At 43.7% G+C, this 23,609-nt stretch overlaps 8 protein-coding genes across 8 annotated transcripts; 5 read left to right on the forward strand and 3 right to left on the reverse strand.

The window, feature by feature from the left end:
• Positions 1-814: 814 nt before the first annotated feature.
• EAF01_001391 (uncharacterized protein) lies at positions 815-2,609 on the forward strand (the record flags this gene model as incomplete). Its single annotated transcript, XM_038909641.1, has 5 exons — positions 815-1,045; positions 1,116-1,216; positions 1,276-1,786; positions 1,842-2,333; positions 2,385-2,609. 5 exons carry the CDS (start codon positions 815-817, stop codon positions 2,607-2,609), a joined length of 1,560 nt encoding a protein of 519 aa, XP_038774453.1.
• A 3,762-nt stretch (positions 2,610-6,371) lies between these two features.
• EAF01_001392 (uncharacterized protein) lies at positions 6,372-8,979 on the forward strand. The gene is made up of 3 exons (XM_038909642.1): positions 6,372-6,711; positions 6,955-7,079; positions 7,133-8,979. Exons 2-3 carry the CDS (start codon positions 7,013-7,015, stop codon positions 8,467-8,469), a joined length of 1,404 nt encoding a protein of 467 aa, XP_038774454.1. The 5' UTR covers positions 6,372-6,711; positions 6,955-7,012; the 3' UTR covers positions 8,470-8,979.
• Positions 8,980-10,277: 1,298 nt separating this feature from the next.
• EAF01_001393 (uncharacterized protein) lies at positions 10,278-10,843 on the reverse strand (the record flags this gene model as incomplete). The annotated part of the gene is made up of 3 exons (XM_038909643.1): positions 10,278-10,362; positions 10,465-10,688; positions 10,802-10,843. The coding sequence occupies 3 exons, from the start codon at positions 10,841-10,843 to the stop codon at positions 10,278-10,280; spliced, it is 351 nt and encodes a 116-aa protein (XP_038774455.1).
• A 430-nt stretch (positions 10,844-11,273) lies between these two features.
• EAF01_001394 (uncharacterized protein) lies at positions 11,274-13,660 on the forward strand. The gene is made up of 2 exons (XM_038909644.1): positions 11,274-12,729; positions 12,778-13,660. Exons 1-2 carry the CDS (start codon positions 11,552-11,554, stop codon positions 13,616-13,618), a joined length of 2,019 nt encoding a protein of 672 aa, XP_038774456.1. The 5' UTR covers positions 11,274-11,551; the 3' UTR covers positions 13,619-13,660.
• A 714-nt stretch (positions 13,661-14,374) lies between these two features.
• Positions 14,375-16,338, reverse strand: EAF01_001395 (uncharacterized protein; the record flags this gene model as incomplete). The annotated part of the gene is made up of 2 exons (XM_038909645.1): positions 14,375-16,035; positions 16,104-16,338. The coding sequence occupies 2 exons, from the start codon at positions 16,336-16,338 to the stop codon at positions 14,375-14,377; spliced, it is 1,896 nt and encodes a 631-aa protein (XP_038774457.1).
• Positions 16,339-17,338: 1,000 nt separating this feature from the next.
• On the forward strand, positions 17,339-19,834 carry EAF01_001396 (uncharacterized protein). Its single transcript, XM_038909646.1, has 6 exons — positions 17,339-17,935; positions 18,009-18,115; positions 18,170-18,342; positions 18,406-18,681; positions 18,731-18,848; positions 18,898-19,834. Exons 1-6 carry the CDS (start codon positions 17,815-17,817, stop codon positions 19,294-19,296), a joined length of 1,194 nt encoding a protein of 397 aa, XP_038774458.1. The 5' UTR covers positions 17,339-17,814; the 3' UTR covers positions 19,297-19,834.
• A 216-nt stretch (positions 19,835-20,050) lies between these two features.
• On the forward strand, positions 20,051-22,245 carry EAF01_001397 (uncharacterized protein; the record flags this gene model as incomplete). The annotated part of the gene is made up of 12 exons (XM_038909647.1): positions 20,051-20,194; positions 20,251-20,275; positions 20,332-20,485; positions 20,546-20,550; positions 20,610-20,664; positions 20,720-20,834; positions 21,162-21,321; positions 21,376-21,431; positions 21,486-21,546; positions 21,600-21,799; positions 21,855-22,008; positions 22,067-22,245. The coding sequence occupies 12 exons, from the start codon at positions 20,051-20,053 to the stop codon at positions 22,243-22,245; spliced, it is 1,308 nt and encodes a 435-aa protein (XP_038774459.1).
• Positions 22,246-23,003: 758 nt separating this feature from the next.
• EAF01_001398 (uncharacterized protein) lies at positions 23,004-23,381 on the reverse strand (the record flags this gene model as incomplete). The annotated part of the gene is made up of 2 exons (XM_038909648.1): positions 23,004-23,246; positions 23,316-23,381. 2 exons carry the CDS (start codon positions 23,379-23,381, stop codon positions 23,004-23,006), a joined length of 309 nt encoding a protein of 102 aa, XP_038774460.1.
• Between the last annotated feature and the right edge of the window lie 228 nt (positions 23,382-23,609).

Consider the following 23,609-nt stretch of genomic DNA (forward strand, 5'->3'; position numbering starts at 1 on the left):
GGCTGTAATATAGAATGGTATGGTATGCAGTACATTAAAAAGATCTTTGGAATGCATGCGTGGCCATCGCCACTTCACGGGGTGTTTTTAAACTTTGAGTTAGGGTGTTCGCATGGTAAACGGCTTTAGATATTTGTTTTTTGTTTCCTTTTTCCTCCTTTACTGTTCCATAATGACCCGAATGCAATACTGGATGCTCAGGCTTCAATCACCCCGAGTCCCAAATTACGGCTGTAATATGTTCTACAGCGCGAAGATAATACAGAGTCTTTACAATGAATACGAGTAAATTTTTGGTTAACCCAAGTTGTTTAGATGGCTAATTATTGTGACGACTGCAATGTGACCAAAGTTTCCAATCATTCATGCAATGCTAGTCCAATCTATTTGAATGAAACGAGGGAACTCTGACGTGCCTCTTTTTCCCTAACAGAGAATCATAGCATGAATTTCACTAGCTTAATAATTTTCTTTGCAGCCCACATCACATTCTAGCTATCTAGTTATGATAAATCGATAATCCAGATATATAGTCCTTGAAGAACTTACAATACAATAATAGCATCTTTCTTTTGCATCATTGATATCTATACGGACAGTGACAGTATATCTATCTCTGGCCCACCTGTTTAACTTGGACTCCTCGGACATTCATTTACGCGAAACCGACAGCAAGTCGCGATAACCACTATTGAACAAGCCAGCACTTTTTTGTGCCAGTACGAACGGAAGCGGGAACGTTTTCTACCAATCGTCCATTTAGCAAAATACTTAATTCTCTTCTCTGATTCCAGTCAACCCGATTGCTATCAACATGGACCTTCAGGATATTCAATCATACATGGTCTCGTCCATGAACGAGATCACATCGACTTTTCAAAAGGTGCCTGGCTCTGCCATGCTCATCCGCTACATTCAATCGAGTTATCAGGATGATCCAGTCAGATCTGTTATCGAATTGGTTCTAGTTATCTTCTTCATTAGATATTTGTTGGCACCAAGTTATGTGACGCACAACAATAATTTTGTTCAGTTGACAGAGGAGGTAAGTGGTCTTTCACCAGGAGATTGGTCTGCGAGGCAAAGTTATGGAAACTGATCTAACATATTATCAGGAAATCGATGACTTGGTGGACGAGTGGCAGCCAGAGCCATTGGTTGCCAAAATGACCCCTTTTGAAGAGGCAGACAGTGAGAAAACGCCCATTATCGTAGGGTGAGTTCGACTTCCCCTTCCTCAATATTCTGCTTGTGCAGTGTACTAACATAAAGAAGACCTACAGGACCAAAATCTAAGCTCTCAAATGGTCGAACGGTAACAAACCTCGCATCTTATAACTTCTACAATTTCGTTGGTAATGAGCAAGTTAAAGAAAAGGCCATCCAAACTCTCCGAACTTATGGCGTAGGACCTTGCGGACCCCCTCAATTCTACGGCACTCAAGATGTACACATGAAAACTGAAGCGGATATTGCATCATGTTTGGGAACGGAAGGGTGCATTGTGTATGCTCACGCATTTTCTACGATTTCGAGTGTGATCCCAGCATTTTGCAAAAGAGGTGATATTATTGTGGCGGATCGAGCAAGCAATTACTCAATCAGGAAGGGTCTGCAAATTTCTAGAAGTACAGTCAAATATTTCGAACATAACAATATGGAAGATTTGGAAAGGGTATTGCAGAAGGTGGTTAAGGAACAATCCAAGAGACCGTTGACCAGAAGATTTATTGTTACAGAGGGATTGTCAGAAACAGTTGGTGATTGCGTGGACTTGCCCAAGCTGGTAACTCTCTCCAATCATATTCTAATGCACACGTGCATAACTAACAAATCGTTAGATTGAACTCAAACGTCGTTACAAATTCCGCCTGATGTTGGATGAGACATGGTCTTTTGGAGTTCTTGGTAGAACTGGTCGCGGTCTTACGGAAGCACAGAATGTGGATGCATCACAAATTGATATGTTGATTGGATCATTGGCTGGACCTCTCTGTGCCGGAGGTGGATTCTGCGCAGGCTCAAACGATGTGGTAGAACATCAGCGTATCACTGCTGCTTCCTACACTTTCTCCGCGGCTTTACCGGCTATGTTAGCTACTACCGCTAGCGAAACGCTCAACATGCTACAAACTAATCCTGAGGTTTTGGTACAATGTAGAGAGAACATCAAGGCGATGAGGGCTCAGCTTGATCCGAGAAGTGATTGGGTTCACTGCACCAGTGCCGTTGAAAACCCGGTCATGCTCCTTGTTCTCAAGCAAGATATTGTCAATTCCAGACGTCTGAGTATCGAAGAACAAGAACGTATCATGCAAGAATGTGTTGATGAGGCGAGCAATTCTGTCACTTAATCTTGTTTCTATCCACTAATTTGTATACAGGCACTCGCCAATGGAGTTATGATTACTAGACTCAAAAGTATGCCAGTCTACTCGGGTAGCAATGGCAAAGATGAAGAGTGGAAATTACAGCCAGCACTCAAAGTATGCATTACGACAGGACTCTCGAAAAAGGAGATTGAGAAGGCTGGTGTCGCTATTAGACATGCTATTACGAAAGTCTTGACTAGAAAGGCGAGTAGTAAGTTGGCCTTGCCACTGGCCTAACTTCATTGTTTCCTCGGCTACATTTTTAGTAGCGGAGTGTCTCTTTTTACATGATGGATGATGGATGATGGATGGATAGGGGGTTATTGGGATAAGCGGTTGGGAGAACGGGCTGTGAAGGGGGCTAGAAGAGGATTGAAGAGCTGTAATGTATAATAATGGGGTATGTGTATTTGATATGAGTATAGACAGAAATATATAAAGTAGAGATTACGAATGAAGATCTTCACGTAGCAAATTTCATGGAATACTGCACTTCAAGGGTGACTTTTCCTACTGAGGAATGAGATTATTCGTAGATAATTCCATTTTGGCATTCTATGTTCATTGGATTTGGTATCTGATAGATTCGAGACTGAATCGGTGGATATCTGAGTTCAAATAGGATGTTGGTACCTGAGCCGAATGGGACGGGGATGCCATGGGGCTTAACACGCATATTTGAGTATACAAATCAGAATCAATTCCGAGTTGAATTTTTTTGAGCATTATGTTCTTGTCTTTGTTTTTGCTTACTCGAGTTAATTAGTAAGGAGGGAGAACTTATGTCACATGGATTGGAGCTGGGAAATGAGAGGGAGGAATTCGGATATGATGACCAATTTGTGGATGATGGCTTGAGTGTCTTGAGAGTGGATCATTTGAATGGTACTGGGCTGTATGTATTATGTATGTATGTATTATTTGCGATGCTACTTTTGGGGGTTGTATTGGTATGACAGGTGGATGTTTGGAGATGAGGAAGATTAGGTGGGTAGGTAGGTAGGTAGATAAATAAATAAATAAATAGATAAATAAGCAATTAAATAAAGGAATATGAGAAGTTTCAATGAAATGTATAAATGTTTGATTGGGATTATTCGGAGTCCCAAGTCCCTTCTATCCGGTTCACCGTCTGTTTTCTCTTCAAATCTTGGAGGAAGTTTCTAGAATATGGTATGCTGTACTGGACCTAATTACTGGTAGATATATCCCAGGCAAAAAAGAAAGAGAAAGAAACGGTCACCTATAACTTATGAATGGCCGACAGATATGCAGGTACCAATCAATTATTAGCCAGTGACATTCAGATGGTACCTGAAAGGACAACAATTGAACAAACAGAAGTCTGGATTCTGGAAGGAAAGACTTGGCGCCTTATGGGCTTGTTGATTGCCGCTATAATGAAATTTTAGGGCAGAGTGATAGAGTTTGCAGCCTGGCAGGGCATGAAAGTGTACTAGGAGGTGACTGGGAAGTTGGAACTAGGGGGCTTTCACGGATAAGTCCGGACTGTCGTGTGTTCCTATGACTGACATACTGACCAGAGCTAGTACATGATACATGTGCACATACACACTCATACACACTCAAACACACTCACATACCTACCTCAATGAATTGAAATACATCACATCGCGTATGGCATGTTTATTCAATTCAATTCAGTTCAATTCAATTCAATTCATAGCATCAGAATCAATTGGATGAAACAATGTTACCACCAGAACTCAAGACTCAAGACTCAAGACTCAAGATCACCGTGGGGGAGTACATTCAGATTTGCACAAAAATGATGTTGCAATCGGGCTCGGAAGATTTTCTTGTGCCCATTCTTTCCCATCGCCAATGTTCGTTCATCCATCGGTTACGTCTTACAATAATAAGGAAGGAGACCCATTCTTATGAGCGCACATCTCGATCCAATCGGAGGCCCGTGGTAAGGATTGCTGCAGCCCTGTTCTGCAGTCTGTACCTGACATATACACACCAACCGGCGGCCGGGATCTGAAGATTACTCGTTCGGCGGCTGGGGGAAGGGTTGTGTGAGGAATGGTTCCAATAGGTTGTGCTCTAGGGGCGAATTCAGGCTCACACGAGTAGGTACTAGGAAGGGGGTCGTTTGATTAAGGACCACGTAGGTCCTGGGCGATTGCTGGGATCTCTTGAGTCTTGAGTAGGTAGGTGGGTGTGGATAAGGTTCCTGTTTCCACAATTTCTTTGGGAAAGGGCTCTCACTTGTAAGTTTGCGAACGAAAAGTTTTTGTCTGCGTGGTCTGGTGAGGTTTGGTGGGTAACCTGGTGAAATGGTATGGGTAGGTCATACTCGAAAAGTGGAAAGGGGGAAGGAAAGGTCGGGAAAAAGAAGGTTCTCTTAAGCTTTTAAGTCTTGGCCGAACACGACATTGAACAACTACTGATGATACCCAAGCAAGTTGCAGCAACGTTGACGGAATAATTTATATAAGGTTGTTGTTCGGGGATACGCATTGCATAATAGTAAGTTTCACAAATTCGGGGGTAGGTATGTGTGATAAGATTACGAGTAGGTACACCAAAAGATGAGATGAAAATTAAGATACAGATTTCCGACTTTGAAGGGAAAAGGGGGTGTGGTGCAAAAGTCGAGAAGAACAGAATGATCAGAGTCAGGATCCAACTCAGAGTGATCTGTAAGTTGGAGATGGGATGAGAAGGAATTCTAATATTATTGATTGGATCTGTACCATAAAGTAAGTACAGTCAGAAAGCGTTAACATATATTACCATGATATATGAAGTGGATATATATTAATACTCAATACTCTATATTAATATGAAAAGAGGTGGTAAATGATTTGTAGTTGTTAGTTGTAGCACTCAGAAATTCTTGTTTCATCCACTTTATGGATCTTCCATTTCATTTCAAACTGTCAAAAGAGAGTTCGTTCATGTGGTCGCTCTAGACTCTGGAGTTTGGAGTCTTCATCGAGGGCTTCTGACCTTGAGGACTTGAGGTGATGAAGTTGGGATGAACCTTTCCTTTCCTTTCCTTCCCTTCTCTTCTCTATTCTCTCTCTTTTCCAAAACAGAATGAAGAGTCCAAGACCCCATATGTTTGTTCTATTTTTCTGTTACCCCATACATGTCCTCGTCATGCCGCCTTCACTCTGAACAATCTTCCGTCATTACTAGGTAATGTTTAGACTTCAGTCTTTAGACTTTGTAAGTTATAACTCATAATTCATTATTTATATCTTATGTCTTGTATCTTATATCTTATATTCTCCAAACTCTACAGAGTACACACACAGTATTATTCCTCAAATTTACCTTGACCGGGGAAAAGAAAGTTGGTCTTTCTCATCGTCTAGACTTTGTGATCTTCATAGATACGGGAAAGGCTGCTTCTCTTTCCTATTTCGTCCAATCTCATCGTCAATTTGTTTCTCTCTCTCATCATCCCCGGTCAACCTCCACCATCATCCCGTGGTACCGTTGTTCGGATTGAATTCGACTTGGACTTTGATCATTTCTTGATCTTTCCTTTTCTTTCTTACCTTTCTTTACCTTTCTTACCTTGCTTACCTTCCTTACCTTCCTCACCTTTCTTTTACATCGTACTTCACCTTCACTTGATTGGACCTTCACTTCTTAACAGTAAACACCAACCAAAAAAATCTTACTCTCCACTTTCTTTGTAGTGAATTACGGAGTGGAGTAGTAAATTAAAATAAAATAAAAAAGGAACGTCAACCTCATCTTGTTACCTGAATCCATACCTGAGATAATAAGTAAGTGCTTCCGTAAACAAAACCAAGCCTCCTCCTCCTCCTCCGACAACCATATTAATCTCTATCGTTGGTTACTTCCTCGACTTGGGATTTTATCATCATTCTCTACCACCAGAATTAATAAAGTCTCTAATCTCTTTTTAGAAATTCGAATTGATCTTCGATTTCTCATCACTATCCTTCAATATCCACACGTACAAACATATACACACACACACACACACACACACTCTCTCTCTCTCTCTCTCTCTCTCTCTCTCAACGACGATTTGACAATCAGTCAAATCTCATAACCCTCCTTTCCATTGATTTCTTGGACCCAGACGTCTTTCAGAAATAGATTCGACAATTACAATTGCAAAATTTGCCGTGCTTATTGCTTGCATTTATTTGCCCAACACTCATTCATAACTTGAAACCTCGAGATCGAAGTCACTCACTCATTTCGATTACTACCAAGAAAACACTACATTCCTGTCGTCGTTGGTTGATACCCAATTGAGACTAAGCCTTCTTGACGAGAACATTCTCAAGACCATATCTACATTCCAACGACCTCGAAATCTAAGGTCGGTTGATTTCGTTCCTGTTATCAAACTTCACCAGGCCATTCTCAATGCATGCCTTGAAGGTCCTAAAGTTCTAGAGATCAACATGGAATTTCCTGCCCTGCCTAAGGAGTTTATTTGACTACAAGATCTTGGATCTTGTCCTTCTCACGAACTCAGATCAAATACTTCATTCCTCGTCTTCTTTTTGTTTATTTTGTCAACTTTACATTGAACCTTATACTAACCGCTGGCCGGCAATAGATAAAATCTATTTCGACTTTCAACCCAACACAGTCTTTCTCCCAATATCACATTCAATATGAAGAGCGCCATCTTGTCCCTCGCGGGTTTCTCCCTTGTCCAATTGACTTTGGCTCAACCATTCAGTATGTATTCGCTGGCGCAATCCACTCTCATGATACTTATTAACACATCACAGACCGTCACAATGCTCACCGGGCAATTCATGACAAGAGAAACTTGGTTACAGTGATTGATACCGTCGTCGTCGAGGCTACCGAGGTTCCAGAAGTCATCATTTATGTTAGCACCGACGGTACCCCTCTTTCGACTACTACCGAATATCTTGACAACGAACCCACGACCATCTATCAATCGAACCCATCTGTCGCTACCTCGAGTGCCACCGCTACCACTACTCCAGCTGCCGATGTTCAAGCTGCCGCCGCTGTTGCCGTTCAACCATCGACTCAAACCACCGCCGCTGCTGTAAGCACACCAGCAGCTCAAGCTCCAAGTGTAGAGGTCTCTGTCGCCGCCTCCGCAGTTTCTGTAGCTTACACTAGTTCTGCTTCCCCTATTGCCTCTACTTCTACCAGTGCTGCTGCTCCCGTTGTCAGCTCCTCTAGCAGCGCTGCCGTTGTTTCGGTCCCAGCGTCTTCGAGCTCTTCCACCACTTCTTCCGCTGCAGCCGCATCCACTTCAGCTGTCGCTGCATCATCTGGAGGATATGGATTCGCATACTCTCCTTACATGGCCAATAACAATTGCAAGACTCAAGACCAAGTGAACCAGGATTTTGCCGCCATTCCATCATCGTACTCTACCGTCCGTATCTACGGAACAGATTGCAACCAAGTAGCTACTACTTTGGTAGCCGCCAAGAAGTATGGTTTCAAGATCTTTGCTGGTGTATATGATTTCGCTGAGGTTTCATCCGAAACTCAAGCAATTGTCGATGCTGTTGATGGTGACTGGAGTTTGATTACTACCATCTCCATCGGAAACGAGTGGGTCAACAACGGTGTGACTGATGCTGCTGGTGTTGCCAGTGCCGTCGCTACTGCTAAATCTATCCTTTCTGCTGCCAACTACTCTGGAAAGGTTGTAGCCGTTGATACCTTGGCTGCCACTAAGCTTTACCCAAGTCTTTGCGACAATGTTGATTATTGCGCTGTCAATTGCCATCCTTTCTTCGATACTAACACGGCCGCCGATGCTGCTGGTACCTTCCTTAGCACCCAAATCTCCGAGTTGAGAGCCCTCTTGTCCAACCCTGATATGGACATTGTGATCACTGAGACCGGATGGCCATCCGCTGGAACATCTCACGATCAGGCTGTCGCCTCTCCTGAAGCGCAGACCACTGCTATGGCAGCTATCAAGGATCTTTTTGCATCCAACGCATCCAACGTCTTCCTTTTCAGTACATTCAATGATTACTGGAAGGTCAACACCGCAGCTCTTTTCATGGCGGAACAATCCTGGGGATACCTTGGAAATGCTCCTTCTGATGTAGCAGCTGGCTTGGTCTAAATTCTCACGCAGACCTGAATGACGATCTGATCTAACCTTTGGAGTATTCACGGCGTTCTTTGGGGTTTGTGACCAATATGTACATACATGTGGTGTGAACATACAAAATCTTTTTCTGCTATTATTGTACTTGATGGAGTGGAAAGGATTGATGAATGGAAATCTGAGATAAAACATGAGTGTATTTCATACTGTTGAGAGCCGACTGTTGGGTACCAGGCTCCGAGTATATACTGCGCGCGGTTTGTGGTGCGGAGGTTAGATGGGCTGAGGACGCAAAATGGTGCTGGGAGCCTGATGATAGAATGGAGATACTTTTCAATTGTACATATTGTAGTTTTTATTTGGAGGGAGAAAAGAGAGAAATCACGATACCTACCTGAATGATGACAACAATCGGGGATTTTTTGGTCTTAATTTGTTTCGTATGCTTCGTGATGTGGTGATGGGATCTATTCGGGGGCTTGAGTAATCTGGACCTCGAGGTTTCGATATTAATCGAAGGCGGCATAGGAGCCGGTATCAATTTAGCGATGCAAACAACAGCCCGCAATTGGTTGTATCAATGTCTCTCGTTCAAAATATCAAGGAATCAAGCGTAGGTTTGAACAGAACTCGAAGTTGGGATTGCAGGAGTCGTAGAGAGTTGGGATATGAAAGCTGGATCTGGAACTTGGGAATTCCTTCTCTTACCATATCATTCATGTCTGAAGGAAGAGGAGAGTAGGTGTCTTTCACAAGTGCTCTTGAAGCAAGTATATATACATATGTCTTGTAGACGAGATAGTGGAGACCGGGAAATTTAGAGAGCTTGGAAATAGAAAGATTTCTACTTGTGTAGTTGCTTTTCTGGTTGTGTGGTGGTGTGGTGGTGGATGGATGGATGGATGGATGGATGAATGATGTGGTTGGCTTGGTTTGGGTTGATTCGGTTCGGTCCGGTTCGCTTCGGTTCTAAGGGGTAGTGTGATTTTAGGTAGGTGGGTAGGTAGGTAAATAAGTATTCTTTTCCTAGGGCCTGGAGGAGGGGGTTTTAATTGGGAGATGGTGAGATTATGGGGTGAAGGGGAGAGTAGAAGACTCGAAGACTCAAAGACTCAAAGACTCAAAGACTCAAAGACAATATTGATTTAGTGGGTTGAGTTGGATTGGAGTCTGAGTTTGAGTTTGGGTTTGAAGAGGTAGGTGAGGAGGTGAAAAGGTGAGCAGAAGAGAGTGGATGGGGGATAGGATAAGAGTTGATGATCTACGAAGATTGTTATGTTAGAAAGCTATTGTGCTTTACCTTAAGTATGAGATGTCCTTTGGTGGCGGGGACTTGTTGTCTTGGGATGCTTGGAGATGGGGAGATGAGTGTTCGTGGAGTTTGAGTATATTGAAGCTTGAGATGAGTGTGGATGATGGTGAGGAGAATGGTGCAATGGATCGTAGAGGATTGGAGATGTGCATAGGCGTAGACATGAGACTGCCTATAAAAATGACGACAGGGCAAGGGAAAGCTGTATTGGCTAGAGGCAATTGAAAGTCGAATGTGATTTTTCCATAGTATAGGGTTGCCCCAAGGATACACTAGAAAGAGGAGATTGGATGCTATATATTTTCCGCATGCGATGGATTCGTAGCAATACATCAACATCCATCAATAGAAATCCCCATTGGCAGTATACATCTCGGTCACAAAGCATCATACAAGTATCATGGAGAGTATCAATAAATGAGAGGAACAGCGTTCAATTGTCTACCTTCATAAAGTGGTCGACCTATTTCTTCACCGTCATTTCCTCCCTTTCTCATCACATTCAACTAATTTATGCAGCGATGGTAACCTCAACCTCAACACCAGCTTCGATGTTGATGATGATTTGCTTGACAACCTCGGTAGGGGCGTTAAGACTATTGAGCAGTTAGTATATTATTCTCTTTTTAGATTTCTCTAGGCCTCTCTCTCGATCTTCTGCCAGATTTCCAATTGTAAAGAATGCGGGGGAGACGTACTCAATGAGACGCTTGTGGATTCTCATCTCGAAGCAATCCCAGGTCTTGGAACCTTCACCACAAGGGGTTTTACGGGTGGTGACCTTCAAGGTTTGAGTTGGAAGACGGACTGGTCCCTTGATGCGGAGATCCTTTCCCTTGGCACGCTCGATGAGCTCACGGCAGACCTTCTCGAGGGACTCAACCTTCTTGGAGGTGAGGGTGATTCTGATCTTGTGGGTTTTCTGTGAGAGGGGAAATGGTTAATTGCATATTCTATATTTCTTATCCGATATGCCGTTTGGCCTTCGCGCAAACGAGGGGGGGGGGATTTTGAATGTATTTGGAGAAAACATACTGGGCCTTCACCGGCGAAATCCTTCTCCTTGTTGTAAGACATGTTTGCTGATAGGTTGAATGGATTGATAGAATGGGATTCTATTGATTGATATTATTCCTTCAAGACTCGAACGATGGTTCCAGTTGCGGCAAAGTGATGAAGGTGGTCGTAGAAAAAAGGGTTTAGAAATTTGGCGCGAGGATTAGATAAATTTGAAGATTCACGACAACTGTGGGTGAAAGTCTTGGCATTGCAGGGTTAAACGAATGAATTCTATTGGTTGGGGATCACACCTGTGAGGTTTCGTGAATGTTGATGCCTTAAAGTCTTCTACATGGCATACCACTTCAATTTAAGGCACCTATATATTTTTCGTCCAAGATGCCATCATCATTGATTTGATAGGTGGGTCAAGTTGACAAGTGCGGCCGAGTGTAGTAGCAGCAGAAGTAATTTGATGGTATACCTACATGTTGAGTCAAACGGCGAGAGCATTAATTGTACATATTTTGATACATTTAAATTCTTCGATTGCACTTTCTTCCTTTCACTCGCAAACACATATCTCTTAAAAGTACTAGACGATCAAAACTTTCCATTCCATTTTGGCTTATTTAAGTTTCCATCATATTAATTGACCAGACGAGGAAAGCATTGGTGTACCATACAAGACCTACTGTCACCTATTGACCTAGCCCCAAAATATCATCCTATTTCACGAGTTCACAATTCCTCCCCATTTTACCGATACTACATCAGAATTCAGAGATGGCTTCAAAATCAATACTTCTCCCACCTGTAGTTCCATATCCCAAACTATCATGGAGGTCAAATATGCTACCGGAGGAGTGGGAAGCTTGCTTAGATGCCTGGATATCTCTGACCGAAGCACATCTATCAATACCATCTCCGGATTTTGTACGGATATCAGCAAAAGATGAATCCCTACCGAACTTCCTAGCATCCTACTTTGCCGAAACAGCTCTATCACATGACGAAAACTCGTTAGCCCATCCCTCAAAGACCAAGCAACTTCGCAAGCAAGCATATCTCTTGTTCTATAGACTGGTTGGCGTTGACAAGTCGCCTGAATCGTTACTGCGTTGGGAAGTTCTCGCGGATGTATGTAAAGTGTATGGGAAGGAAAAGGGCAGCAAAGTCACAACATTAGCATGGAGCAAGCACTCTTCAATAATCGAAGGCTCGCTGGGCAGTGTCAAAAGCTTGTTGACGGAAGAACTGGATGCTGGGATCAAAGGAGATCTCAAAGGTTCGGAAATTCAGCTGAGGCGATTAAATCAACTGTTACACGCTTCTCCTGAAGCAGCTTCATTCTTCATAGCTGGGGATGATTTCGTGGATGCTCTGACAAGTTGTTACAAGCTGATGAATCCACCACTACGAAAGGTCATCATCTCTACTATCTATCTTTGTATCATTGGGCTTACAGAAGGCCCCAAACCAAGATTTTCATCACTCGTCGACCAACTTTATTCCTTGAGTGCTGCGGCTGAAGCGCATAAAAAAGGTCCAACCAATGTGAATGACTCGTTGGTTGCTGAGTTGGTCACTGTAACACCTGTCTTGAAGCAACTTCAACAAAGAATCGATGCTAGCGGCTCGGGGTCGAGCAGAGCAAAGTCTGTGTTTGCTACTCTACATGGCTTTCGTAAACCTGGAAGTAGCGGTCGGCCTCTACGCCATGTCAAGAAGAGACTCAACAAAGGCAAGGGATTGGCTGACACTGATGATCATGAAAATAGTAGTGTACACGTTCATCAGATGAGTCTCATATCACAGGTCCAGGATCTATTCCCAGATCTTGGATCAGGCTTTATTGTGAAGTTACTTGAAGAATATAATGATAATACAGAGGAAGTCATATCTCACCTTCTGGATGGATCCTTACCAGCAAGTTTGAAGAATGCTGATCGATATGAGGAGTTGTATGTATTCTCATTCTGGCAAAGTCATTACTCTAACCATTTTCATAGCGAATTACCTAACCAACCATCTGCAAGTCACGCCGACCTAGTACCTCATTCAACTCCCCCGCAACTTCCTACTCGCCGCAATATCTTTGATGATGACGAACTTGACCAGCTCACGGTTGACGCATCTCGCCTGCATTTCGGCCGTCGCAACCCCAATCAAACAGCCGATGATGTGCTCCAAGATCGCTCCACCGCTCCTAATAAAGCCGCGATTCTTTCGGCACTCGCTGCATTCGATTCTGACGATGATGAAAGAGACGATACATATGATGTCGCTGATGTCGGCGGAACAGTTGATTCCGCCACCCCCGAAGAATTCAACCCTGAGAACAACTCACAACAGAGTGCACACGACGAAGCCCTCTTCCGTGCTTACAAGTCATCACCAAGCATCTTTGCTAGAGATGCAACCACTCGTAGAAGCAAAGAAAGAGCAGCTATAAGACAAGATACAGGCATGACTGACGAAGCACTCGAGGGGTGGGCAGTCATGCTTTCCCGTGACCCTAGGCAAATGCGACGACTCGAAACTCGATTCGCTACGTTTAAGGGAGAGCAGACAAGTCTAGAGAGCATGTCATGGAAGGCTGTTGAAGGGGAGGAAGACGGGAATGGGATTGGCAATAGGGGTAGAGGAGGCAGAATTAGAGGACAGGCTAGAGGTGGGAGAGGTGGTGGGGGAAGAGGGGGAAGAGGCAATGGAAACGTGGCGGGTACGAGTGGTGATAAGGAGACTGACGTCGCTAGACAGAAGAAAGAAGCGAATAAGGGATCGAGAGCTAATCACAATCGTAGAGAGGGAAGAGCGAGAAAGATGGCCAGGGGAGGATTTCCAGGGTAGTGGAAAGGACCTTCAAGTATGGTAAAGGTTGAATTGAAGAAAGTGAAAAGCGTGGATAGATACCTTCAGATTAATCTCGATGCCATCGACTTGTCAATCATCGTTCACATACATGCCATGATTCTATAATACGTGCCTTCACTCAAATGAGACGACTTTAGTGATTCGGGTGAAAGCCGAGGTCTTGAATGACGTGTGTGGAAGTGGAGACCGACAAGATTGAAAATGCAGGAGATCAGAGCAGGACATGAACGATGATAGCATAAAGATAAAATTTATCGCCGTGAAGTATGAGTAGAAAAGCAAGAGGTAGTGACAGCTACCAAGTAGAACCTCATTGGTTGAGATCCATACACTCATTACTCTTTAGGCGAATCTCTAATCGAACATGACCTCTGTAAAGTCAAGACGCCGTTTATGTCCATTCTCCTCCTTCCATGACACCAAATCCACAACATTAGATCACGCACATTTTTTCATGAAAATAGATATCTTCATTTGAAAAGTTGACCCAAATGATCTATTATATGGCGTATTCCATAATATTAATGCATCATATCCATACTATCTATACATGCCCAAACCATGTCCGAATTAAGCCCGTCAAAATCATAAGCACCACTTCAACCAAATTGATGATTGCATGACCTTCCCACTAATACTCCTAGTAAATCATCTTTGATACAATTTATACCAAGCCCCAATTACAAAATCACAGTAGTACAAATGGTGGGTTTATAGTGTACAAACAGAATCCTAATCGACCTCCCAACTCTCGCTGGAAGTCGTATCCCTGTTGGATTGTGAGGAAACCTCCCTTCGTCTTGAAGGCGTGTGTGTGAGACTAAATCCAAAGTCATCCTCAGTCCAATCTTCGCCATGATATTCGTCTTCGGTGAAATCCCAATGTACGGCCTCTCCTTCACCGAGTAGCACCCCTCTCCATTCACCCGCTGCAATTTTAGATGCAACATTGATCATAACTTGCAGTAAATGACTTGGAGGACTCAAAAGAATTTCACATGTCTTTTGGATGATGGCTGTTGGAAGATGTCGAGCGGTTTGTAGTCGCCGTGATCCCGGTGGTGGAGAAAACAGATTTACTGCAGCAGGGAGAGGGGATAGTGTTCTTCTTCGTGAGTTGCTACCTGTAGTACCACGTTGTCTCAATCTTGGTGGTGAAGGAGTTTTGGCCTCAAAGGGTTCATCTTCAGACTTGCCGCAGTCATTGACCAAAGTCGGTGTCTTTGGAGCAGGTGACAAACTTCGAGGAGATGTACTAATGAGTGAAGGTGTGTGCCATACTCCATGTGTTTCGGGGGTTGCATTGAGCTGTGAGATTGCTTGCGTAGGGTGTACCTTCTTTGGAAGGACGATATTATCGTGAGGGTAGGGAAAAGTGATAGGTGAAGGTGGACCGGACAGGGGCGGTGACGGTGGTACATCAAGTGGAGAGTGCCATGACTGTGTAGAGTGAAATGAATCGACGCTTGATGAGAGCTCTGATTCAGGGTCACCAACCGCAATTTTTCCCACTGGAGACCTATTTCGACGCTTTGAGGGTGGACTCGTGACTAGAGAGAGGACAGGAGGGGCCGTGATCGATCGACTACAGTGATGTAACACTTGTGAGGGACTTCTGGAGCCAGGAAGTGATTGCGAACGTGGCGATTGAGCGGGAGTTTTAACTGTAGCATCAGAGACATCCGTTGAGTCACTATTACCACCCCCGACAACCTCTGTACGGGACAAGGCGGTAACTATAGATTCTGATGAGGCTACACCATATTCTGTTGGATGAGGTTCGGCTGCAAGAGTTTCTAGTGGGCATATTGGCGAATGTACTGTTGGATTCGTTGATTTGGCTACAGATGTTTCTGGCGTTTCTTCTTGGAATTGCAAGTCTGATATGCATGTATCTGTGGGGCTGGCCACGGATCGATGCAATGCAGAAGTCTGAAGTGGGGAAGAAGAGCGGGTTCTTCTGCATGACAGCTTTGGCGAGTTTGGGGCCAACGAGGTTGACTTCAAAGCAATAGGATAAAGGTCGCCCCTAGGTAAAGGAATTCTAGATGATGATCTTTGTACTGGCTTCCACGGTTTTTGCGTGGTAGGTATTTGCAGAGCAATCGGAAGATCAACTGTAAACATTCTTTGGAACGGACAAGGAGTCTTTTCATATAACAATACTTGCGCCAATATCTTCTTGAGTTCTTCTCCTTGCTTGATTTCTTCGGGAGTTGTGTTGCTTATCTCGATTCGCCAGTACTCCTGTAGCCTTCGTACTTGCAACACAAATTTGCTAGATCCATCGTCCGAGACAAACCAACATTGACTTCGAGGTAATATCGGCTTTAAAGCTTTCTGGCAATTGAAAAACGCGACAGATTCGGGAGCTCTATAGATGCGCAAGGTGCCTGCAAATCTCACATCAGCATGAGCATTCATTCCTAGAGCGAACACAAAATTGCCACAAAACGCGTACCAACTGCGATTGTCCTTTCCCCTGGGGACGACCACCTCAAAGAGGAACCTATTTCCGTATTTTCCTTCGCAGATCCATTACTCGAGCTCGGTCGCGATGAAGTTTGCGATGGTATTGAAAAAGATATGATGCGGGCGCCATCGACACTATAAAGTGTCTCGATTTGGGGATCAGGAGTCGATATTGATCGATCAGAAACAGACACAGCGCGTGTCGATAACGAAGAATAAGCCATTGGCAATATGAGCCGATTTCCTTTTTATATTTCCTGTCTGATGACCATCATGGTATTGCACATTTGCGCGATAAGAGACGGTCTTTTTTTTTGAACGTCGAAAATAAATGCAAATTTGAGATATGGAGTTGTATGTCGCAAGCTGTCGCAGTTAGATTCGGCGAGTTTCAAGACGGTACAGGCAGTTCCACGTATGACCTAAAGGTGGCTTCCTGACAATTCTACCGGTATTTCTTGGGGTGAAATTTCGAGAAAGAGTGTAGAGTAGTGAATTTAAAGATGTGCGAGTATGTGTACGCGGGACAGTAGAAGGGACTATTGATGGTGGTGGCTAGAAGCAAGGAAGTTTATAGTTGTAGATATACCTAGTGTGTATAGCGGCAGGTATATATTGTATATTGTACTAAACATCTATGACGAGACGGCGCGCTTACAATGTTGCCTCCAACACATACTCTCACCTCCTAAAAGTCAGGATTTATCCAACATGTACGATTTCGGAGGATATACGGTACGAATTTACCACTGAGTCAAAGTCACATTGTTTCAATTTCCTGGAGATTGATTGAGTTCGGGCATTGGCGGATTGCATTGCACGGAGCATACAGTAAAGTAATATAGCTAGAGTTGCAGCTTGTGGTGGGGGATCAGACAGTGGAGTGATCCAAGGAAGGAAGGAAGTAACATGTGCCCCGGACCTTCAACTTGCTGTTCCAAAGCAATTTCAGACGCTCCCCCAACAATTACGATGTAGGAATGGTATGGTATTAACCGTTTCCACCAACGTGTAACGAATGGATGAAATGGATGAAATGGATGCGATGGATGCGATGGATGCAATGGATGCAATGGATGCAATGGATGGAATGGATGGAATGGATGCACTGGATGCAGATGTACCGGTACAAGATACTTGAAGAGCCTCGTTGATGGGTATCTGGGTCATATTAGGTACCTAGGTAGGTTGTAGGTAGACGGTACAGTAGGAGTAGGACTTTACCGTAGAAGTGGCCAAAGCCCCAAAGACTGAAAGATGTCAATGAACAGTATACGGAGCTATATCCGATGGACCATTGCTGGTATTTCTTTTCCACTCATAGACTCAGTAATACTTCGTATATATATCTACGGGACTTTGGAGAACACCCCAACAATGAATAATGGACAATGAGGGGTTCAAAATGATGACGTCGCATAAGCCGAACTAGGAATGTTGTAGCTTCTTATTAGAGAGCTCTGAGCTGTCGTATGCAGCGTATTACCGGGATTGAGGGGGGTAAAATTGTGTAATGTATACTACTCCTACTTCTGCTACTCCTACTGCTGCTACTCCTCCTTCTGCTACTCCTACCTCCAGGTCCATATCCAATAGCTCAATAAGAACAAGCAAAAAGGCAGATACATCCACATCCTTCTCATCTTTCATTCAACCTTCGATATTCAACTATCGTCCACTCAAGTAAAGGCGAGGCAAATATGGATTCAGAAAGGTTGCAGAAGCCTTTCAAAAATCGTGATGAATTGAAGGAGAAATTGTCTATCGATCATTTCGATTTGAACGCTATTCTGCGAGGAGCCCAATTGACAATTGTGGGAGGTCAGTCTCACAGCACAACAACAATAATACCATGTTGTACATTGAGATACAGTGCTGACTGGCTGCTTTATAGCTCTAAGGGCTCTGCGAAATCCGCAATTGTTTACTTCGGAGCATTACAAGCAGGCTGCTCTCGCAGTTTTGGCAGGCGTCGTAATTCGATTAGCTATAGAGATCCCCGTACGACTTCTCGCCATACTTCGGCGCGTCATGCTGCCTGCTAACATGTAGCAGATTTTTGGTGTGAGAGTCTTCTTATGGCTCATGTCATTTTTTGTAGACCTCGGAGCCTCTACCTTCGACAACAGAATTGTTGAGGGCTTAGACCTTATCCAGAATCATGTTTTACAGGTTCCGTTCTTTCTCATGAGTATACTAAGTCGAGTCACTCCAACCCTTGACAACATGTGAGTATCTCGGTGCGAGCGCACAAATCCCATTGAATCGCGATCCTGTACTAATCACTACAGGTTCATGATGAGCCTCGCGTTCGTTGACGAAACGTATTACGAGAAACACAAAGGAGAAGAACGGTCCACACTAAGAGACGAATATTATCCAAATCTACGACGATATCCTAAGAGAGATGGCACAACCCATAAAACAAGCACAGCAGAGAACATGTCCATGTTTTTGATAAAGTTTGGAAAGAAGGCGGGGCTCTCGTTGGCAGTATATGCTCTATCCTACGTTCCGATCCTGGGAAGATTCGTGCTTCCGGCTGCCAGTTTCTATACATTCAATAAGTACGAAACCCAATCAAAATATGATATGTATTATACTAACAGTCCTTAGAGCCGCAGGACTTGGTCCTGGCCTTATAGTGTTTGGCACGGGTATCTTTTTGCCTCGCAGATATCTCGTAATCTTTCTCCAGAGTTACTTCTCATCACGCAGTTTGATGCGTGAACTGGTGAGTCCTGAATCGTTGTAGTGATTTGAATCGCATCTGACTAGTCTAGCTTGAGCCATACTTTGCTCGTATCAAATTTACCAAGGAACAAAAGAAGAATTGGTTTCATGATCGAGAAGGACTCTTGTTTGGCTTTGGTATCGGCTTCTATATATTCCTTCGAATCCCTCTGCTCGGTGTACTTGTCTATGGTATTGCAGAAGCATCCACGGCATATCTTATTACCAAGATTACCGACCCTCCTCCACCTGCTGGACAAGAGGACGAGTTTGCTGCTAGCCAACAAAAGTGGAAGAACAAGCATGAATTCTTGAACCTCAAGCTCGACCAATTAGATTCTTTGAATACGTCCGGTAGGAATGAAGTCACGCAGGGCGTTTCAAGCGAGAAAGCTTCGTCATCGGCCACAGAAGTGCCTCCGCCGTACAGCGATTTAAGATCACGGTAATGGATGGATGGTATAAATAGAGAGCGTATGACCGAGCTCGGTAGCATGCAAAATCGCCCAGTTATCTTGACAGCATGACCAAAACGTTTGCCATGTTCTACGGTTACCAAGCAGATTGAGGGTAAAATACTAAGAAACATCTGTGTAAGACTGTATACTGCAGCTAACTAGACATTAATCATGCCACATTCTATGGCCAAACTCCAACCTCATGCTAGGCACACTTGAGCCATCATGAACTTCCCGAGACAGTCGCATGATTCCCTTTCTTTTGAAATTCTCGGCATCATACATATTTTCCAAGCCGATGAACCCCGCGCATTCCTCCGAATCCCCATACTCTCTTGATTCGAGTGCCACATAGATTGGTCTGCACAGATGATTGGTTCGATCCATCTGAGAGGGGAGGGGTAATTTGTAATTTGTAATTTGCGATAAGAGCTTCCGAACGTCCTTTTTCTTATCATTTCTTGCGTCTCTTCTGTGATCAACTCCCTGGATTTTTATCTGTATCTAGAAATTAATAGGAATTGATAGTAATTATATCCCATTTTCGGTTGACTATCTATTAGGTAACCTAAAGTATAAGAGTAAGTGATAGTTAGTGCTTTCTCCCTGTTCATTTCACTTTTGACCACATCGTCAAATTTCATCTGGCCTTCTTCTCTTTTCACAACAAATTCCTGAACGTAATCGACACCTTACTTCATTCTCCCATCTGTAACTATTGCAACTCGATATTCAACTAGATACAATGGGTCGATCAGAAATCCGCAATATCTGCAAGGTTTCACTCGATGAACCTGCAGAAAGTCAACCGAAGCTTCATAACAGATGGCATCCAGATATCCCATTCGCTGACACCATCAAGAACGGTGAAACCGTTAAGATAGAATGTGTAAGTGCCCCTTGCACCGTAATCCTTTTCAAAGCAGTGGCTAATCGTTGCTAAAGGTTGACTGGACTGGAGGTCAAATCAGTAAGCTGTCGACTCACGTCATTGTCTTCGTAATTATTTACTCATGGCTGCTGAAGAGAACGATGACAGTGCAGATGATGTAAAAAATGTCGATCTGACCAAGATCCACTATTTATCTGGGCCATTTGAAATCGAGACAGCAGAGCCAGGAGATGTATTGCTTGTTGAAATTATGGATGTACAGCCACATCAAGAGCATCCTTGGGGCTTGTAAGTCACTTGCAATCAATGTCACATCTACATCGCTTACTGATTACTGATCGCGTATAGCACCGGTGAGCAACAACTTGTTCAAGCAGTTTCAATAGATTTGATATTGACGTTGACTGCCTAGGTGTCTTCGCCAAAGAAAATGGAGGTGGTTTCCTGGATGAACTTTACCCATCGGCGTATGTCTAATTTCGATTGATCACTGGCTTTTAGAACTAATGAGTGGTGATATAGAGCTAAGGCTATTTGGGATTTCGAGGGGATCTATTGCTCATCGCGACATATTCCTCATGTCAAATTTCCTGGATTGATTCACCCTGGTATTCTTGGCTGTGCACCATCTGCAGAGGTAGGTTCCTAAGCTATCACTTTTACTCTTTCTCCCATTCTCGCAGGAGCACTTCAGCAACAGTTGAATCCAGTGACTCGCACAGTCGGGGCCACAGTCCCAGAACAAAGTATTCCTGGTCTTAGAAGCTAGTACAGTTGTTGAAATTACTTGGGATGTGGCAGGTCGATTTCAAGATGCCATGCTATATCCAAAGAGCCCGTAATATTTTCCAAGGTTGAAGGTTCTCAAAGGTTTACTACGTTTAGACTATAAATATCCCGACCGATTCGCCATTTATTTCACACTGTCCCTTCCAAATCTCCATGTTCTGATGATGGATTATAGGTTCTAGCCACATGGAATAAACGGGAGGGTGAATTGATCGCTGCCAACAAGCTGGACAGGATCGTTGCTCAACCACCTAACCCCCAAAACGTGCATGCTGGTTCGGCATCTGAGGACATCAAAACAAAGATTGGCCGCGAAGGCGCAAGAACGATCCCAGGTATTATGATCACATGTGGTCCCAAATTGCTGTTCAAATGTTAATATTTGTTAGGTCGTCCCGAACATGGTGGAAATTGCGACATCAAGAATTTGAGCAGAGGAAGCAAGGTCAGATTACCTAGTAACGAAATGATTGAAGATCAATGCTGACGACATGATAAGGTCTACCTTCCAGTACATGTTAAAGGAGCCAAGTTCTCTGTTGGGGATCTCCATTTCTCTCGTAAGTGGTTCTCTTTGTTGTTTATCATTACAAAGTCATAATTGTGAAATCAGAGGGCGACGGTGAAATCTCATTTTGCGGTGCCATTGAGATGTCCGGTGTCATCACCATCAATTTTAAGGTGATGAAAAATGGTATAGCAGATCTTGGTATGAAATCACCACTCTACTTACCCGGCCCCGTCGAGCCCCATTACGGACCAGGAAGATACCTTACCTTTGAAGGGTTCAGTGTAGACCACCATGGTAAGCAGGTACGTAGTATTGCAAGTCTGTGTAGTGATTCTGGCTACTAACGAAACACGAAAGCACTACATGGACGTCACTGTAGCCTACCGCGAGACTATTTTGCGTTGCATCGAGTACCTACGTCGATTTGGATACTCTGACTACCAGATCTATCTCTTGTTATCCTGTGCACCAGTACAAGGTCACGTCGCTGGAATCGTAGATATTCCAAACGGTAAGTTCAATCGAAAGTTTCTAAGCCACAAGATCGCCCACTTACAATTTGAAACCAGCATGTACGACTCTTGGTTTGCCCATGGATATTTTTGATTTCGATATCTCCCCTTCTGGTCCTGCAAAGAAGCTGGATATGGGAAGTTGTGCTTTTGAGACCGGTATTACCGAGGGCAAAGTTACGAAGGGTGGTAAGAATAGTGAGCACAGCTTCGGTGGTGGTTTGACTTTCAAGTAGCTGTAAGATATGAGTTGGGTGCTCAACATGGCTCTCTATCATTGTGACAGCAGGTAATTTAGCCGGCTTCTTTTTCGCTTATGCACTTAATCGATTCTTTACACAGCGATGTCTTAATCTTCTGACCTTATACTGCGCGTTCGTTGATTCAATAATATCACCCAGGCGAAGCTTCGAAGTACTTCTCAACCAGCGCATCAAGCGGCCGATGCCGATGTCGTCGTCTCGTTGTTCTGAATGTGATCGCATACACCCATGGAAATACGTGTCTGGTAACACATTATCAACTCATGCTAATTTCGACCGATTATCATACATGAAAAATACTATGCTTAACAAAGTATAGATATATAAACACGTACTTTTATTATGGCAACGGTTTCGAGTTATTATAAATTCAATAAATATGGATGACAATCCTTACGGTTTTTTACATCAATCTTATGGATACCTTCTATCCATCACTCTCTAAACTCAAGCTATTGCAATTACTCTTGATATTGATCATCGCCTCGGCAGTCTTTTTTTCCCTTACAATTTTCTCAAATCACTCATGTGCCTCCCTTGCAAGCTTCTCAATATCTACTCCAACACCCTCGACTTGCCACTCATAGAGCCGTTAGGTGCGTCGACTACTAGCCACAGGCCGTTGAATTCTTGGACGTCGGCATAGGTCATAGGCTTGAAACGCTGCACGCAGCTCCTTATGTGTTCTTGCGGCCGGCGTCGCGAGCATTTCGGCTAATACAGCAGAGTCCTCAAATGGCAAAACCTGCACCTGGGCCATGGTGAGGACTGGCTGTATGTACTGGATCTTCTGTTAAAATCTTTCTTTCTTTGGCATAAGTGGACGCAAAATGGTCCAGAATATCAAAGATAGCCCAAATGTCAACATGTTCATTGAGCAGACTAAGAATGAAAGTGATTTTCTTCCTCCAACCAACAAATTCACTCAGTGCATCTTGCTTAGTCGCCGCAAGTGTGGATTTATTTGGATCTGTCTAGCCTTCTTTAGTTCTTTTGAAAGCAACCAAATTCATAGTTTCCCCACTGTCAACAGGGAAATTTACAACGTGACCGTCTAGCCCGAGGTGCATCTTAGCATTCGCGGCCATATCTTCACCCAATTCAGCCATCGGTTTTTCCATCGGTATACGACCGCAATAGGCACACTTGTACCTGTGGCTTACATGACTTTCATGTCGCAAATAGAGTTTGGAGCAAATGCAACACCAACACCAATCTCGGAAAAGATGTGGTCTCAGCCATATATTTTTCAAAAGATGCCTCGATCCACGAGGCCCAAAGCTGAATTTATTCCAGCGATACCGCCACCAACGATAGCGATGCCCTATGGGGATACT

Source organism: Botrytis porri, assembly GCF_014898465.1.
Source record: "Botrytis porri strain MUCL 3234 chromosome Unknown BPOR_002, whole genome shotgun sequence".
NCBI classification, from domain to species: Eukaryota; Fungi; Ascomycota; class Leotiomycetes; order Helotiales; family Sclerotiniaceae; genus Botrytis; species Botrytis porri.